This window comes from Phaenicophaeus curvirostris, chromosome 5, assembly GCF_032191515.1.
Source record: "Phaenicophaeus curvirostris isolate KB17595 chromosome 5, BPBGC_Pcur_1.0, whole genome shotgun sequence".
In the NCBI taxonomy this organism is placed as follows: domain Eukaryota; kingdom Metazoa; phylum Chordata; class Aves; order Cuculiformes; family Cuculidae; genus Phaenicophaeus; species Phaenicophaeus curvirostris.
The window spans coordinates 13,569,385-13,587,215 of record NC_091396.1 but is presented as its reverse complement, the minus strand read 5'-3'; the positions used below and the strand labels follow the sequence as shown (position 1 = coordinate 13,587,215).

Genomic DNA, 17,831 nt, shown 5'->3' with positions numbered 1-17,831 from the left:
CCTCTGAGGGCGAGACTGCTTCAAAGCCTTTGAAACCCTGTTAGCTTCATTTGTTTTCCCCAGCATAAGCAATACTCAGCCACTTAACGTGTCTTTTATCCACAGTCCAGTCAACTGCAAAGTTGATCTAGAAGATGTGTAACAGATGCTTCACATCTACTTTTTTTTTTTTTAAGTTCTACTATGTTAACAAAGAAACTTCTGAGATCTCAACAGAAAGAAAACCCAGGATTTATCTTTTCTTCCCCCCCCCGCATAATAATATAATTTCACCATTTTAGGATACCCACTTAAATAGCACAGAATAAATCCAGCGGGGCATGACAACTTATACATGGACAGTGACCCCCATACTGGCCAACTCCTAGTAAAAATTTGATTGAATCGGCATACAAGAGGGCACTACTACTGATGCATTTCTGCTTGGTCTCATATCTTAAAAGTGTAAAATATTTACGAGAAGTCCATTCTCAATTTTTCATTGTCCCAAGTGCTTTACATCAGAACGAAACAAAACCTCGCATCCCATCCCAAAATTAGATTCAAATTCTACACACATGAACATAGCAGATTATCTCATTATAAGTTTGATTTCCAAGATTATTAAAGACCTCAAAATACTAGGTGTAAAATGCTGGGTAGTATTCCCACCTCATCCTTTTTCGGAAGGCAAAGAGAGGAGATGGAGAAGAGAAACTTCAGTAGAGGACTTGTGGTTAAAAGTGAGCACCCATCATTATTATCAGTAGTCAAGCTTTGTTTCCTAATTATTCTTCAGTATGGTATTAATTCAGTTTTAAAATACCAGAGGACAGATACGAGTCAGGGAACAAAAACTATATCGCTCCAACATATTAGCACTAGGCAGCTTTTAGTACTATTCACAATACATGATTAGCACCAATCTGACACAGGAAAGCAGGCGACTTTGAAATACAAGTTATTTTTCTTATAAATATTTTAAGAAGCAATACATATATTTAAGTAGAATAAATTCTACTGCCAAAATGCTCAACTTCAATTCCTCCAAGCTCCTTGGCTTCTTCTGAAAAGTTGTTTCCTGTCTACAGTCTAGCAAATATTCAGTAATTTCTTTAATTTCCAAAGGACAACTGCCTCTGACTTACTTTTTTAACACTTGAAGACATTTCTGAAAAAAAATTTAAAAAATCAGTAACACAACCATTACATGGCATACTTCATCCATTTATAAAAGTGAAATGAAACGACGAGATGATAGCTAAAAATTTGAGGTAAAAGTTAAGATATAGTTCCCACTTTCAATACACAAAGTGCTGCCAAGGTGGGGGCCTTTGGCAAAAGGTTAGTACCATCGATGGAACCTCATCTGGATGGCTACTGGCGCGTTCTGCTCTACCCCAGTTTTGATCTTTGCTTTCAGTGTATGAGCTGTGAGGGAAGACCTAAGCCACAAAACAGCCTTAGAAAAACCTCCGTAAAAAGTTGTGATTAGACTTACCACATTCATCCTAGAGACTACTGGTGACCAAGCAGTTAAGTTGCACATCCTTGGAGGCACCATGCAAAAGAAGGCATCTGGTCATTCAAACTACTAACACTGTCTGTTACTCTTTACATTGATTTGTACCTCTTAGTCATGCTTGATAAGGACTAGTCAGCTTTAAAAGAAATAGTATACGTGAAGTCCTAAAATGAGTTAAGCTCTCCTTCAGCTTCATTCATTAAATTACCTCCCAAATGAAGCGCCACTTCTGCTATTTAGAGAAAGTAGTAAATTCTTAGAATAAGCCATTGCTTTTTTTTTTCCCCACAGCAGCTTATTAGCTTATTGTCATGTTTATAGCTATAAAGAAAAGCTGCAAGAAACATATTAAAGGCACAGATTAAAGAGACCCAAATGACATGCAATGGTAAGGAAAGAAAACCTCAAAATTAGATTTTCAATAAAAGCTGTTAAAATAAGCAGGCTAAACTGGATATATTAGAGTAACTTGTAGAAAGAAACATCTAGATATGGAAAAAAAAAAAAAAGAAAAAAATCAAGTTGTTCCTGCTATGTCCTTCAGCAAACAGAGCCTGGAGCAAACCCTTCTCGACTGGTTCAATCATGCCAGAGAAGAGAGAGGAAAAAAAAAATAAAGAGCAAACATGCTTTTACTAACACAAGAGGAAAATATCAGAAGCCGAGAGGAGAGCACTCTGATATGCACAGTGCGTATCTGTTTCAAAACTATTTATTTCTATGTTAGAAGCACACAGAAGACACCAAGCACAGGCTCACACAATCTCAGCCCACCTACCGTCCTCCTTGTCCAGCACCATCATCTCCGCAATCAAGAAAAGTCCGGGGACAGATGCTTCTGCTCCAGCAGCCTCCGCTCAGGGGAGAAGAGAACAAGTCTCTGGGAACACAAATGAGCTACGGTACAGCTGATCGTCCTTTAGCAGCAAGTGAGCTCTAATTACCCAGTTGTCCAGCTTTTAACCTAGATTGCACTCAGTTAGAATTACACTCAGAAATAAAGCACTTTGCAGATACAAAAGCAGTCTCACCTACTTTTATGCCTCAGAATTGCAAGGAACTAAAACTGCAATTTAGAAAGAAGGGGATCAGAGCTGTTTCTTTGGTTCTCACCTTCTAAATGGCTCAATTTACACAGTATAATCTATTTTAATGTAATTGCATTTAATAGCTCATAACCCTGGCTATTGCAACTACACAGCTTTCAACTTTATAAAGTGTTTTCCCTTTGGATTTAAGCCGAATCTAAATCTAAAATTATATTCAAGAGAGGGTGGAACACCTAAGCCTGACTACTACTGCCTCTGCCTCTCAATTTGCGAGCTTTGCACACTTGCTCTTGAATAAATGCACGTATTTCCCAGGGCCCCCTCTCCCTCTCCGTCAGGGTTTCCCGGCAAACCGCAGCCTTCCCGGCTCGGCAGCACCACCTGCAGCCCAGCCCCAGCCCCAGCCCCAGCCCCGGCTGCTCAGGTGCCACCAGCCCCGGGGGTGGAAAAAACCCTGGGAACGAGCTGCATCCTCCCCCGAGCCCTTCGCCTTTATTAAGGCGTGGGGTCCAAAAGCAGGGGCGTTATTCCAGATTTGCTGCCAGGCTTCGTCTGACACCAGGTCAGAGACTCCAAACTCTCCGCAGCGGATGCCGGCAACCCAGGCTGCGCAACACCGGCTAGATTTCACACATCTGTTGTGACCTACAACCTGATACTAATTTTCTGTACAAACATTTTGGGTTTGTTTTCACATATTAGTTTCTGGGAACACTCTGGAGAACGTAGCTCCATTTTCACTGGGTCAATATGAAAACAAATTTAACAAACCCAATGCGGTACAAACCCCTATAGGTTTGCTCCACTTTTCAGAGATGCCATCGATGCCCAAATATAAAGTGACAAGTTTGGGGGCCGTGTCTTATCCTTCCTCTTGTAGCTCACAATCCTTATTCAGACAAGTCATCCATTGCCTCCGAAGGGGCTCGTAAGAACTGTGGGATCAGACGCTTTGCTACCAAGATGAACAGCACCATTTCACTCATGACTGTCTTTTAATCCGAGAAAACACTCCATTCCTGCTTTAATGATACCTCTTCCTCCCCTTTACAACTGATACAACGGTACTCTAAAAAGCATGATAGCAGGCTCAAGTTATATACCCTTAATACCGATTTTTAATTAGATTCCTTATCCCCAGCTGAAGTGGCTTTTCCTTCCCCCTTCATTCAGAATACTTAATCCTAACAGTCCTTGAGCATATTTGATGTTGAATGTATCATTTTACATTGAACCGTTTTCATCTAGTACTTGGAACAACTCCTGTTTCCTAGTGATACTAGTTTGCAAGTGTTGAATATGTATTTTAGCATGAGTGCAACCACCATAAATATTGATTTTAAGAAGTATTGCAACCTAAAAAGGAGGGGGACTTTATGCCAAAGATTAAAGTCTATTAGTTAAAAGCAGCAGTGCAAGAAGGAACAAAACCACAGGCTTTCTAAATTTAAGGTCTTTTAACGCTTCTGATATACTATTGGTCTCCACTAGAAAATGGTGAACTCCAAAAATGCTCCATCTTTGTTTGTATACTTTTCAACCCTATTACCTTCACAAAGGACAAATTTACCCCCAAATATGGTGTATTTAGGCTTACGCTATTTGGTAGTTACAAGAAAGGCAGTTTTTATAAAAATGCTACTGTCTACCAAAACTGACTTCTGTGGCAGAGCAAACTAGCAGGCAGAACGCACTTGTAAAAAATAGTCTGCACCAGGTCAATGTACGTTTCATTGCTTTACTGCTTCAGCATGTCACAGAGGCTGGATTACTCCCTCTACAAATAGATATTTTTAAACCCTTTATCTGCTTACTCATTTCACACACCAACAATAAAAAAAAGTTTTCTAACCCTCAACACATTTGTACAGCAATTAAAGTCAACTAGAATTAACACAATCTGTTGGAATTAATCATGATACCTGATGTCAGTTTACTTTAAACAGAAATCTAGTCTTTGAAATCAAAACATTTATGTATTTGAGAAATATCTTAACTCTCATTATGCTGAAATTTATAAATGCGCTGCATGGTGCGTAGGTTGGCTTGCCCACAGTAAATTCAGCAGTGATGTACGCAGTGGAACTCGCTAAAACACAAGCCTTGAAGTTTTTCACTCTCAATCTTTCATTTTTCCCCCCCTTGACTCACTTCTCTCACTTCCTGATGTTTGTTTTGGGAAAATATTTGCCAAAGTTCCACTGCAAAACAGTATTTCCTAATATCAAGTCATGTCGCATCAGTCAAGTTATATTCTGTCACTTCAAACATATTAAATGATGTTACCTCCCTGACATGATGCCACAACATATCAAGTAAAAAACATTATTATTGTTGTTACTTTTTCAGCCTGCCCTTTCATCCTCAATGATATCTGTAAAGACCACAAAAAACTATTATTGCATCTCTACTACTACTCTCGGCACCACAGACTCTTTGCCGAGGAAGCTTTTCACTCACAACACCATTGAGCAGTTAGTAGACTTCGTGGGCGATACTGGTGCCAAATCAGGGCTGGGATGCACCCCTCAGGCACCGTTACAGCCCCAATCTGGGGCTGGAAGAGCAGGTATCTGACTTCGAGGCCATAGCACAGCTTGCCAAGTAGTCTTCAAGGATGCAAAAGCAAGAAGCACATTGTAACATCTACCTACAAGACGGCAAGTGTCCTTGCGATGCACCAGGACTACTGGGACACACACATATTCATTTCTGCAATCCTGTCTTCTCCACGCAGTAATAACTATGAACTCCCCACTTCTGCCAGAGACCTTAAAAGAAGAAAGCCCTAAAACAAACCCAGCGCATGGCAAAGCCTCTTAAAATCAAGGGTAGAAACAGGTACTAGCCACAATGCCAGAGTTTTAGGTGGTAGCATCTGAAAAGTAAAGAAAAAAAAAAAAGCCATTTATGTGAGTAGAACAGACCCATTTTTATCAACCAGCTCATTCAAGCTTGATTTCAAAAGGAATTAACTTCAATTTTATGCAGGTCCAGCATCCCCTTTTAACATTCACAGATGAGCAGGCAAGTGGAGCCCATTTGAATGGGGCAGAAAGATATGTACAAAGGTAAAATAACCTCTTCATAAAAAGAGTTTCTTCTCTCAGACTCACCTCCTGTAACTAGTTTCTCCAGTGGAGTTTTGGAAGTGAGCATAATTTCTCCCTGAGTGTAACTACTCCTTCAACAGCACAGGAGATTCACGGGCATTACAGCTGTTTGTTGCTCTGACCTCTGCATCCCTCTCATCAGGGGTTTGTTTCCTACTTTACTCCTTTTTAAGTGCACCCAGCACTAATTTCCCCTTTACCTCTACCACTGCCACCATTATTCCCTTTTATACAGCCACTCATGAGATCTCCTGGAAGGAGGCTGTTGAGAACTGTCTGGATAATCAATGGTTCTAGTTTCATTTCCTTACATCGCCATCACGCCGGCCCCAAGCTCCTTGTGTTTAAGGAGTACGACACTTGAAAGAACCCAAATACTCCTATTAGGAGACCCTCTTCAGATGTGTTTTTCCTCCCAGCTCACCTGTGCCTCTCACTCCTGCGATGGAGGCAGCATCCCGCTGTTAGCCCGTCAATCAGATTGAAACGGATACAGGTTGGCAGGCAGCCCCTGCCAGAGAGTCACTGGGATTAAGACATCACCCACTTATTGTGACTATTAAAGGGTATTAATAGAGATGTTAAAAGCTTTTACTCTCTTTTCCTCTGCAAAATTCAGGGGACTCGCACAAGGCACGTCACGCCCCAAAGTGAGGGTGGAGAGAAGCACAAACCCCGTTCCACACACGGACACCAGTAAGAAATGAACCTCGCTTAATTCCTCTGTCATTACTTAACCCCTTTACCTTTGTGCACGGGGGAAGGAAGCGATGAGGAAAGTCTTTCTACTGTTACGCTGACCAGTGAGGTAAGTTCATTCCCTCTTCTCCAACGCGCGCTTTGGGCTGGAGGATCCCCGGCCCCATTAATTACCCCGCCCCGGTTCGCTTCAGAGGGCTTCAAGAAACTGGAGGAAGAAAAGCCGCTGGAAGAGGGATTCTCAGCCCAGAAGCATGTGACGAGTTCGCAGCGAGCTCCCTCCCCACGCACCTCTCGGAGGCAGCGGGCACCGAACCTTCGCGGTGTCAGCGCTTCCCACCCCCCCGCCCAGCCGCATCGCTCAAGCGAACCCCCCGCTTCTCCCCGTTCCCCCTCTGACTCCGCGGGGCCCTGGCGGGGGGAGTCTCACCTTTTTGAAGCAGAAACTCCGGATCAAAAGAAAAGGGGGGGGGGGGGCGGGGGGGAGGTAGAGAAACAGGAGGAAAAAAAAAACAGCTAAGGAAAGCATCCAAGCATCCCCACTTGCCTCTTTAGCTCGGTACCCACTTTCCCGAGTCGAAGGCCCCCGCCAGCCCCACGCAGAGGGGTTTTCGGGCGAGATTCGCCATCCCGCAAGGCGGCACCGACCGCGACGGGAGCGCGAAGTTGTCCCCGCGGAGCCCTTTGTGCGGCTCTCTCCGTCCCTCGCTCCCCGCTCCCACCTACCGTCCTCCTTGTCCAGCACCATCGTCCCGGGCGCCGAGCGCGGCCGCGGCCGCTCGGGCTCCTTGGGGCGCTCCCCGTCCAGCCGCAGAGTTGGGAGCGGGGGCGGCGACCGAGGCGCCGGGAGCCCGGGAGCCGGAGCGGGGCCGCCGGGGCTCCGGGGCCAGCTTAGAGGCTCAAAAAGAAGGGGCGGGGGGGTGGGGGGAGAGGGAAAAAAAGGTAGGGGAGGAAGAATATAGGGAGCTGGCTCCCCGGCTCCGTCCTTTCCCGACCTGCACTGTCAAAACTGTCTTAATCTAATCGCGTGTGATAGCTCGCAACCTCTCCCCCCCACCTCCTCTCTTTGCTATTGCTACTGCAAGAGCTTTCCGGGCTTCTAAAGTGCTTTTCTCCTGATTTCACTCTAAATCTAAAATTATATTCAAAGGCAGAGGGGGTGGGAGGGAGAAAAAGATGCGAACCTATCACTGAAAGCAAAAGCACTTGCCGCCTGCCTCTCTTGCTCGCTCGCTCTCTCAATTTATGTGCTTTGCACTCTCTCCTGCTGCTGAATAAATGCACACATTTCCCAGGGACCCTCAGATTCCCCTGTTAATTAAATCAATTCATTATGCTCAGATCTGATTAGCAGCCCCTTCCCCCCCTCTTTGAATCAATTATTCAATACACAAACATAATTGCCTGTGCCAGAGGTGTCTAAGTATTAGCTTATTTAACTCCAAGGACACTAATTACCCCTAGGGCAAGGGAACTTTTCTCATTAATTCTGACAAAACACAAAAGCACAGTTAAAGTGTGTGTGTATATACGTGTGTGAGAGAGAAAATGGGGGAGCGTATAGTCGAGGAAGGGAGGTATTACTCTAACACACGTGTTACTGTATAAATAAGCTCAATTCTCTTTCTGCCTTTGCATTAATAATTTCCCGCATTTCCCTTTTACTAAATTTGCCCCATCCAGCCTCCTTCTTCTTAAAGTAAGGGACAGATCAGCATTGCAATGGTGATGGTTCTGGAGCGAAAGTGCTTGCAAAAAAATCCAGAAAGAAAAAAGTATATAGGACTGACAGGGAGCAGAACAGATTTTGCAAATAGTTTTGTTTACCAAAGCAGAAAACTCTCTGGCAGACAATCTTCTGTACTTTAAAAACCTGTGAAAGAAGCGGCCCTCTGAAGCAGCAGGTAAAATGATACATAATCTAGGATGTACTGGGAACAGTTCTGAATTGTTTACCATTTGAATGAGTGTCAGTGCCCACTATTAATGTACTTGCTTCCTACATTTACCATAATGGGCTTGATTTCCATTAGCTGAAGCTGGAATGCTAAAAAGAGCCTAGGCAAGACTGATGCAAACTGAGATCGACTGTCATTGTAGTATCTGAGATGCATGAATTCTGGCTTGTGTGTTACCCAAATTTTACCTCTGCATGAACTTCCTTTAAATAATAAAAAGGGTAAGAAATAAGAAGTAGTAATTGATTCCTCCAAATTAGTTTTTTACTTTCTAAAGACCTTTATTGTTCATGTCTTCAATGTGCACAGAAGTATTGAAGATTTTCTTTTTGTTTCCTTAGGCAATACATGAGCCAATCCATTAATCCATTTGGCTTTATATATCAGGAAACTAATATTAGCTCAGTTCATCTATTAACTTTTATTTAGGTTCCCCTCCCACATAGCCTTTTTTTTGACTTTTGTTCAGGCTCGTTCCCCTTGTGGGAAGACAGACAATTTTTGATAGGTTTCAGGGGAGGAAATGCTACACATCATCTCATGGGAACTATCGCACCAATTCTACGTCCTCGCATTCAACCATGTCCAGAATGCCATGATTAAACTTGTTTGTTTGGCAACTCTACACGCTCTCTTTAAGGAACACCTTGTACACATCATTTAAAGACAACATAGGGGAAATCCCCACAAACACTTTCTCTTCTTCCCCACCAAAAAAAAATAAATTCCTGTAGATAAACTTTCTTCGTAACAAACTTACTCAGCTACATTACTTTTTTGCAGCATAAATATGACTGTGAACATGAAGTTGTATCTCATTACAGTATGTTTTCCTGTGAGCACACATGTAAAAGGATAAAAATGCCTTCAGCTTTCTAACACAACAAACCCTGTTAATTCTCTGGTCTTTAATTTCCACTCTGTGGCACATACTGCACCCACAGGAACTTTTTTTTTCCACTTAAAGAACATAGCAGCACTTGAAAAACACAGACCCTGGAGAACATAGTGCATCAACTCATGTCTGAGTATACTTTTGGTCTTTGAGTCATTCCTTTTCTCGCTGTGGCCGAGGGGACTTTTGGGTGCAAATCCAAAATCTCAGGATCTTAGTATGCAACTCTTGAGACTTAATTCTGAGTTTTGCTACAGGGATGATGCAGTTTCATCTAAACAGACTCACCAAGTAGCAAGCGTTTATCTGCATGCACTGAAGCTCAAGGTTGCTGTTGGGATGTCAAGGGTACAACAGGAAGAAACTGAGGAAACAGATGTTGACTTTGGTATTATTCTTAAGAAGTGATGCTCACACTTGAGCTGAGAGAGATGTGGTCACTGAAGATAAAAAAGAAAGAGGTGGGAGGGAAAAAGCAAGAGAGGAATTTGCATATGTGCATGCACATGAGGGAGCATCACACAAGAGGGGAAAATAATGCAAAAAAGCCAAACATTCTATTGCCAAATACACATCCTGCAGTTTGAGCAGTCTAGTGTAATCCTACAGATACAGTTATGGGGATTTTTAGGTTTACAGCTTTAATAACTCCAGTGTAAGACTTCCCACTTTAGGTAAATGACTCTTTTACAGTGTGATGAAGCATTGTCCTTCATGGTTTTCGATTATATCTGCTCAGCGAGTCATTTCAGAGAGGTGAGCAAGTTTCAGTAATTTTTGAGCCTCCTTCATCCAACAGATTGGAAATCTCATATAAAGAATTTTACCATACTTATTGTTTTAGTACCTTGACACTAGAGAGGAACAGCTGGATCGCTCCGTTGAAAAGCACTTACTTAAGTAATGGGCACCATAAGGAGTGACTGGGAAAACTTGATGCGAATCAGTGGCAGAATTGGGAATAAACCTCAGTTCCCTGACCCTCCATTCTCTGGAGCAAAGTTCTAAAGCAGCTCGCTGCCAGAGGAGCACCAGCCAACACCATTGCTGAGATGCCAGTTTATCATTAACATGCACTGTTACTCATTCAGTTATGGTGCCTCACCCTGCTCTGCCCAGGCAGTGCTGAGAAGTCAGCATGCTCACTACTGCAGAAAGTACAGATAAAAGAGAACAGCTGTGCTCTACCTGGGAAAGCTTCTGGTCTAATACTAATGCCTGGTGTGGGAGGGAAGAGGCACACAGGAATAAACACACCTATGTGCTGCAGGAAGGGCTAGGGCTCAGATCTCCGGGTCTAGCTTGAGGCCCTTGCTCACTAGCTGCTCTTACTTTTCTTCTGCTAGTCTTGAACACGAGCAAGAGAAAATGAAGTTTATTAAGAACAACGTACTGTTCTTATTAAATGGCAAAGGAAGTCTGCAGTATACTTAAGTCAAGCCTTTAGCAGACCCGTGAGGTTTCATATTATCCTATGCTTGAGTGAGGCAGATGACTGGAGCAAAAACCAGCTAATGACATGAAAGCATTCTTCTAGTTTCAGTCTCTCTTAATTAAGGAGTTGGTTAATATTTCAGTGTTGGGAATTATAAAGCTTCATCGGGGAGGTTAATATGTTTTTTTATTTTATCTTTCTGCTGACAGGAGAAGAAAAAAAATAAAAACAAAAAAGAGAGGTGATTAAGTCATGTGCCAGTCAGAATTCCACAGTGAAGGCAACATCAGGCTATACCAAAGACCACTGCTGCACGTGGTGAATTTAGCAGCTATTTCCAAAATCAAATTTCTGAGCAGATGAGACTTCTGTCTGCCAGTTTAGACACATGGGGTTTGTTTCTTGAATTCACACAAATAACCAAGACAATTTGCACAGCTCTATACCATATTAGCTCCAAAAAATCTCTGTGTTTACCCATTTTGGAATCACTTGCACATACCTTGCTTATGTCAGAAGAGAGTGACCATGGGCCTGACCTTAAACTGCAATTCAGCAGTCCTGTAAAGGAGGAAAATCACAAGTGCTCTAAAAAAAGTTACGTTCACACAGAACATGGGCTGCAGTTCAAAAGACCACTTAAATACATACTCAAGATCTACAGACCTCAATTATTTCTCAACTCCTGCTTGATGTACTTAACTTCTCTGCCTGTGCATTTTAAAAATAAATCACTAGATTCTGTTGGTATGTTTTGCGTGAAATGAATGTTAAATATTTTCATAAATTTAAGCTATTTTTTATAAAAGAAAATAGTGTGTTAAACATACAGCATTTCCTTTGATAGAAGAAAAATGGCAAAGCTTCAAAAATACTACCTTTAGAGAATGAGTTCTTTACCACTGTGATATAAAGCTGGCACTTTAAGCCATTAGGCTTTACAATCTGTAATGACCTTTTAGAGAAATTTACAGGGGATATATTAGTTATTCAGAAGTTTTGCTACTGCTTTCTGTAGCACCAAGTTAAAAAGAAAAGTATTTTTTCAAAAATAAAAGTAGCAAGATTTAAATTCTTGGTCTGCTTCCTGTTTCATAAGAAGTTTTATAAGCAGATTCTGTCCCCTCAGAACAGCTCAACTGCCATGAACTCCATAAGGTTTCTTTCTATGGGAGAAACCCACATCAGAATGTTTTTGTGAATAGGTAGAAACTATTGGAAGATGAGGTAGGGTTTGACAAACTGCAGATCCATCAGCATCACTCCAGCTGGGGAAGAGGGCAAGTTGAAGGCAGAGGAATTCATGACCTGAGTGAATGACTTCAGAGGAGGCCCAGACTAGGAGCTAGGACAGGCTGGCTTCCCCTGGGCTTCAGGGAAAGTGTATCTAGAGGAGATATATCTTCCAAGAGAAGTGTCCTTTCCCCTTCTCTACTTCTTGCAACTTTGTCAGGCTCAAGTGAAATGTGGTCTTCAACCTACAATGTCAGCCAGTTCTTAACAGTGATATAAAATTTCAATTCATACTGAAGTCAAGCAAAAGTTCAGGAATACACCTTTAGCCCAACCTCTATGAGCAAGTCAACACATGGGCTTTGACTTTGGCACTACTTCACACAGCACTATCTGTACAGAGTTTCCAAAGTACTTTAAAGTAAGTGGAAAAGAATCCTTAAAAAGAACACCCCAAAACTCCAAGAAAAACACCTCAAACCTTATGAGTAAATTCTGGTGACAGCTTTTCATTTTCACATGGACCAACAATTGACTTTTCAACATATCTTTCCCTGTGTCAAAGTTCATTGCTACTGTAATTTTTTTCCTTCAGGTAGTCCTGCCTCTTACTCCTTACCTTAGTTGATGCAGTTGGCAGACCCAAAAGACAAATCCATCATCCACACATCTGCCCCAGTCATTTTATGAAGGAATCCAGCAAGACAGTGTCTGGTTCTGGAGTGACACATGGAGCTCTCAGGCTTGTTGCCACATCCACTGTTCCGAACAGAGCTTATTGCTCCCAGCGTGATGTCAAGCAGTGACTAATCAAATGTTAGATGAGTGAACAGAGGCTGAGCTATGGAGCTGGCTCTTCATAATCTGTTACTATTGCTTTTTTCTTTATACAGCAGCAGTATAGTGTGGTCCCACTCATGGAGTCAGACTATAACATATTGTCAAAAAAATCCTAGTGCCTTTCTTCAATGAGATACTTTCTTTCTTCATTGTCTTGCTGCTGAAGAGACCAGGCAGAATTTACACAGAATAGACAGAGATGGAAATACATGAACTGCCCCCTCATTACAAGAAAGACGTTGAGGTCCTGGAGTGTGTCCAGAGAAGAGCAACAAACCGGTGAAGGGGCTGGAGAACAAGTCTCACAAGGAGAGTCTGAAGGTACTGGGGCTCTTTAGTTTGTAGGAAAGGGGGTTGAGGGGAGACCCTCAACTATGACTACCTGAAAGGAGGTTGTAGAGAGGTGGGTGTTGGTCCCTTCACCCAAGTGACAGGTAATAGGATGAGAGGGAATGGCCTCAAATTGCACCACGGGAGGTCCAGATTGAACATTAGGAAAATATTCTTCACGGAAAGGATTACCAAGCACTGGCAGAGGCTGCCCAGGGAGCTGGTTGAGTCACCATCCCTGGAGGTATTTATAAAATGGGTTGATGAAGTGCTTAGGCATATGATTTAGTAGTAGGCATGTACAGTTGGGCTTGATGATCTCAGAGGTCTTTGCCAACATAGTGATTCTGTGTTTCTATGAAAATGCAGTACCAGGCTCGTCTCACACTGCTTTGTGATGACAGTATCCTAAGATGCTTCTAGTGTCGCTCATGTTTTGTGGCTGTCTCTGACTGTACTGGGCATGAGTGGTATTTGCCAGGTCTTCATAGAGCCATTCTAACAACATATCAGCTAAAAATATTGATTCTGTAGGAAAATGGCTGCTGGCACAGTAGCAGTAGGTGCACATAAAGAATATGGCATGGCCACTGAACACATAATTGGAGGAACTCCAGCCATTCCCATGTCACACAACCAGTGAGGGTCTGGACTATGTTTTGCATGTGATTTTGTCAGCATCCAATTGAATTTGAATTTAATGCTGATAATCTGATGATAGTCTAATTTAACCTGAATCTAATCTTGATCCATTCATATGTGAGAGGAGAGTACACATCCACAAACTGAAGAGATAAATATTTAACTTTAAAAAAAAAAAAAATAAACCCATCCTGTGAAATTACGAGACTCCTTCACCAGTCCAAAGACAGAAACAAGTTCAATGAAGATGAAAGTTACTAGAGATCTTTGGATAAAAGCAGGCAGGTGGAGGCTTTAATGAAGGCATACACAATAGTGCACATCTTGCCAACATTTCTTAATGAATAATACGTGCACTTAGACGAGAATAATATTGACTGAGGTCTGCAGGGAAAGTTCTCTAGGAAAAAAAATTTATTCCAGGAGCAGAATCCTTTTTGGAAGATTTTGATCTTTTCCTGCTGCAACCTTTCTCCCTTCTCTTTGTGCTACCCAAAGCAACTGACAGCCGAAAAATGAAAAGCCTGCCCTGCATCTAATGTATCTATCAGATCCAGAAGGAAATTTATATACCGGTACTAAGAATGGCTGCACCATTCTCCTTAGCTGGTAGAGGGCACAGCAGTGTGTAATTAGGACTGGATTACTTTACTCAGAACTGGAGCAGAGAGCAGATGTCGTGCATTAATATTGGCATTGGATTCTGCACACTTTCTCTGCCATATTTGCAAAAAACAATTCGCCTTCCTATCTTGGATCTTGTCTTGCACTTACCCTCAGGTTGCTGTAATGTGAAAAAAAAGCCACCAGTGGCAATATGAAACTACATGTAGGACAGGGCCATACAGAGCAGGTAGTTTATGATATAATTCCAAACATAAAAATATTAATTTATTTTCTGATTATGTTCATTAGATTAATATGGTCAGTATGTTCTACTGCATGCCAGCTTAGACATGAGAGGCCATGACACTACAATATATTTGTTAACATAAGCCAACAGTAAGGAAAGATACATCTTATTCCAAATTAATATTATCAGACACTATCTGTAGTACATATGGGGGTGCATCTCTCTTCTCAAACATAGCAAACCTTTTCTTCTCCTGATTTTCTACACAGGGGACTTTAGTTTTGATTTCCTCCAGTTCAACATTTCATATACAGAATCCTTCCAGAGGGCCTACAACAAAATTTTATGCTGTTAAAAATATTGGCCCCAATTCTGAACTGCAGCCAGTTTGCATTTGATAGCAGCTTTATGGCTGCAGCTGGGTTCTGGAGGTTTCTTGGGAGTAAAAGATGATCTGCCTTAATTTAGGAGCATCCAGAGGCTGATTACAATGGTCTATACTACAGCAACGCAGAATAACCATAATATACCTGGCAGCATGCAACCCAGCAGAGCAATGCTGACAAACTCTAACTTCATATATATGGATTCAACCTAAAGAGAATAACCACTGGAACTCTGCAGCAGTGGTATGTTTTGCTTCAAGACACACTATTTGTTTTACTGAGTGGTGGAGGATACACATCAGGCCCAGACCTGTAACACCAGCAACACACCTGTAACACACCTGCAACACCCATTTACAGGTGGTAACAACTGTGTTTATCATGCAGGGTCTTACCTGCAGGGACACTTTGGGAAGAGCACCAAAATCCTCTGTCCACACCTATGTAACCCCACCTCTACTGCCTCTGTTGTCTTGTGGTGCCAACCACTGGGAAAGAGATTGTGTGCAACTGCAATAACAGGGTTACAGCTGAAAGACTGGAAGATTTTGTGCTTATAGACTGCATTAAAAAATTAAAAATGGTCTCTTTTTTTTGGTTGTTTTTTTTTTTTTTTCCTCCCTGTATGCAATGGTGGGAACTCCCCTAGTCCTAAAGAAGGGCTGTGCTGGATATCTTGAGAAAATGTCAAATTACCTTACTAAATTCAGAAAAGACTGCTGAAATCAGATGGGCAGCTCACATTCTTCTCGTCCGTCAGCAAATGACAGAAGCATAAGAACCGTTATCCTAAAACAAGGAAATAACTAGAATGAAATGGCAGTGGTTGCCACAGTTCTCTTTAAGCAGGTGAGAAATTCAGTCTGAAAGCTGTGAAGATAACTACAGAAATGATATTATTCTCTTAGTGAGAGCTAGAAAAGCTTCTCTGCTCACAGAGAGGTCAAGAAGTGAGAGCCCAGTGGATCATTTGTTGCGTTTTTAATGCTTCATGGCTCAGGGTCAGTCAGAAATCCCTATCCTAAGGTCACGGTTAGGGCAGCCTGGAAAGCAATCTTGTTTCTTTTCTGTTACTGGCAAGGCCTTGCTCAGGCTTTGCTATTTCTCTCTCTTACAGCAGATTATTGCGCCCACTCCTCCTGCTCATCATGCTATGGTTAAATTCACCCTAGGCACTGACATTCAGCTTCTCCAGGATCAAAAAGCCCAAAGGACCTTCCCTGTGGCAGTCCACAGTGTTCCAACGTGATGCAACAAATATCCAGCCGAAGCTAATCCTGAGCAGCATTCAGGGGAGTAAAATTTCTTACTGTGCTTATTGATAAGCAAGCACTAATATGTATCTTTAGTTTCATTTTTAAATAGCATCAATGAGACAGAATGAGGAGCGTGAATGGTAGCAAACTTGTCTCTTAACTAAGCAACAGGTCCTATTTCTGCTGTACTAGCCCCTTGCCGTTGCAGCGATGTGGCTACACGTGACACGTGGGGAAGCAGCGATAATCATCTGTCTCCTAACCTGCTTAGGAGATGGTTTGATTTAGAAGAAGCTGGCAAGCATAGTTTAGTGGGCCTGCTAACAACTACATCTGTTTTAAATAGACATATTTTTACTATAGTTTCCATACCAAATAGTCATTGGAGTCAAGTGATCACTTAAAAAGGCTGAGATATAACCCTACAGTATTTTACAATGGATTTAATAGCTAAGCCTTGAAAGAAAAAATACCACCATCCAAATACACAGCCGAAGCACAGGCATTTAATGAACACCACTTACTGCTTAAATGTGAATTCACACTACAACACTCTTGCAAATGATCTATAATACCTTGCATTGCTAGTATATAAAATTTGCATAAATATACCTCAAATATTTATAAATCAAAAGATATAAGCATGCATTTAAAAGTGAATATCAAAAGTGCATTACACAAAGAGTTCTTACACACTCTCTAATTAATTCAAATAATCACATTTTGCCTTATTAAATTAAACATTATATGGATGAAGTATAGCTTGCCATCAATTCTAAGCACTAAAACACTGTTAAAAAGGAACACTACTGCCAAAAAAAATGAGAGGGAGAGAGAGAGAGAACATAACCGTAGAAGAACACTTAACTGAAGTGTAGCTGTAAGATCTAATGCCATGGAATGACTAACAATAATGTATATATTACTTTTAAACAAGCAAGCAGTTCTGGATAACTTTCCACATCTTTGTCTGGTACTCTAGTTTCAGCCTAGTGAGCCATAACTGTGCAGGATAAGCAGAAAGCAGCAAAAGAGCCTGCTAACCCTCTTGCACATTTAAAAAAGGTCTCCCCAGAAGCAAGAATAATTCCTTAGTTCCTCCAGCTGCTTATTTATGGCTGCTTCCCTGCACTTATTTAATTAGAGCTAAAAAAACAACAGCAGCAATCGTCCCTGATGGTTTTTAAAACTTTTCAGCTGAGAATCTCTGCAAAGAGGTAAGAAGAAGCACTGAGGACAGCTGTATAGTTTGGAGCAAATTCCTCAGCCAGCCCTGTCTTAAAGCTTTTATATAACTAAAACGTCTAGCTGTACCTGAAAGATAGTGATTAAAGTTTTCAAAGAGTACAGAGATTTTTACACAGAGTAGTATGATACTCAGGACAAATTAAATGTCATCTTAAGAATGTAACTGCAGCATTTTTTTTTGTACACTAGAAATCAATTAAATGGAAGGTGCTAAATTAAATTTGCATTTGAATTTTACTATTGACTTAATCTCAAGAGAATATGCCTCATATTTATGAATGATTTCAGAAATCTTTCAGTAGACCAGACTCTCTTAAGCTGGCTTCAGAGACACGGCAGAAGTCTAAAAAAAGAAAATACAAAAAGTAAATTTAATGTGCCGAAGAGAAA

The 17,831-nt window shown here is 41.6% G+C and overlaps 1 protein-coding gene across 6 annotated transcripts in view; it reads right to left on the bottom strand.

The window, feature by feature from the left end:
• Window positions 1-17,831, bottom strand: part of LMO1 (LIM domain only 1) — an 89,665-nt gene that overhangs the window by 53,670 nt on the left and 18,164 nt on the right. Inside the window, exons 1-2 of one of the 6 annotated variants that reach the window (XM_069857616.1) lie at window positions 7,092-7,131; window positions 2,283-2,384 (exon numbers count right to left, since the gene is read on the bottom strand). The exons of 1 other annotated variant lie outside the window; for it this stretch is intronic. In XM_069857616.1, coding sequence (XP_069713717.1) covers window positions 2,283-2,307 — 25 coding nt within the window. In that variant the 5' untranslated portion in view covers window positions 2,308-2,384; window positions 7,092-7,131. Of the gene's footprint in view, window positions 1-2,282; window positions 2,872-6,795; window positions 6,811-7,091; window positions 7,193-11,155; window positions 11,178-17,831 lie in introns of those variants that run through there. 4 more of the 6 variants (XM_069857618.1, XM_069857617.1, XM_069857619.1 and 1 more) reach the window with 4 other exon arrangements.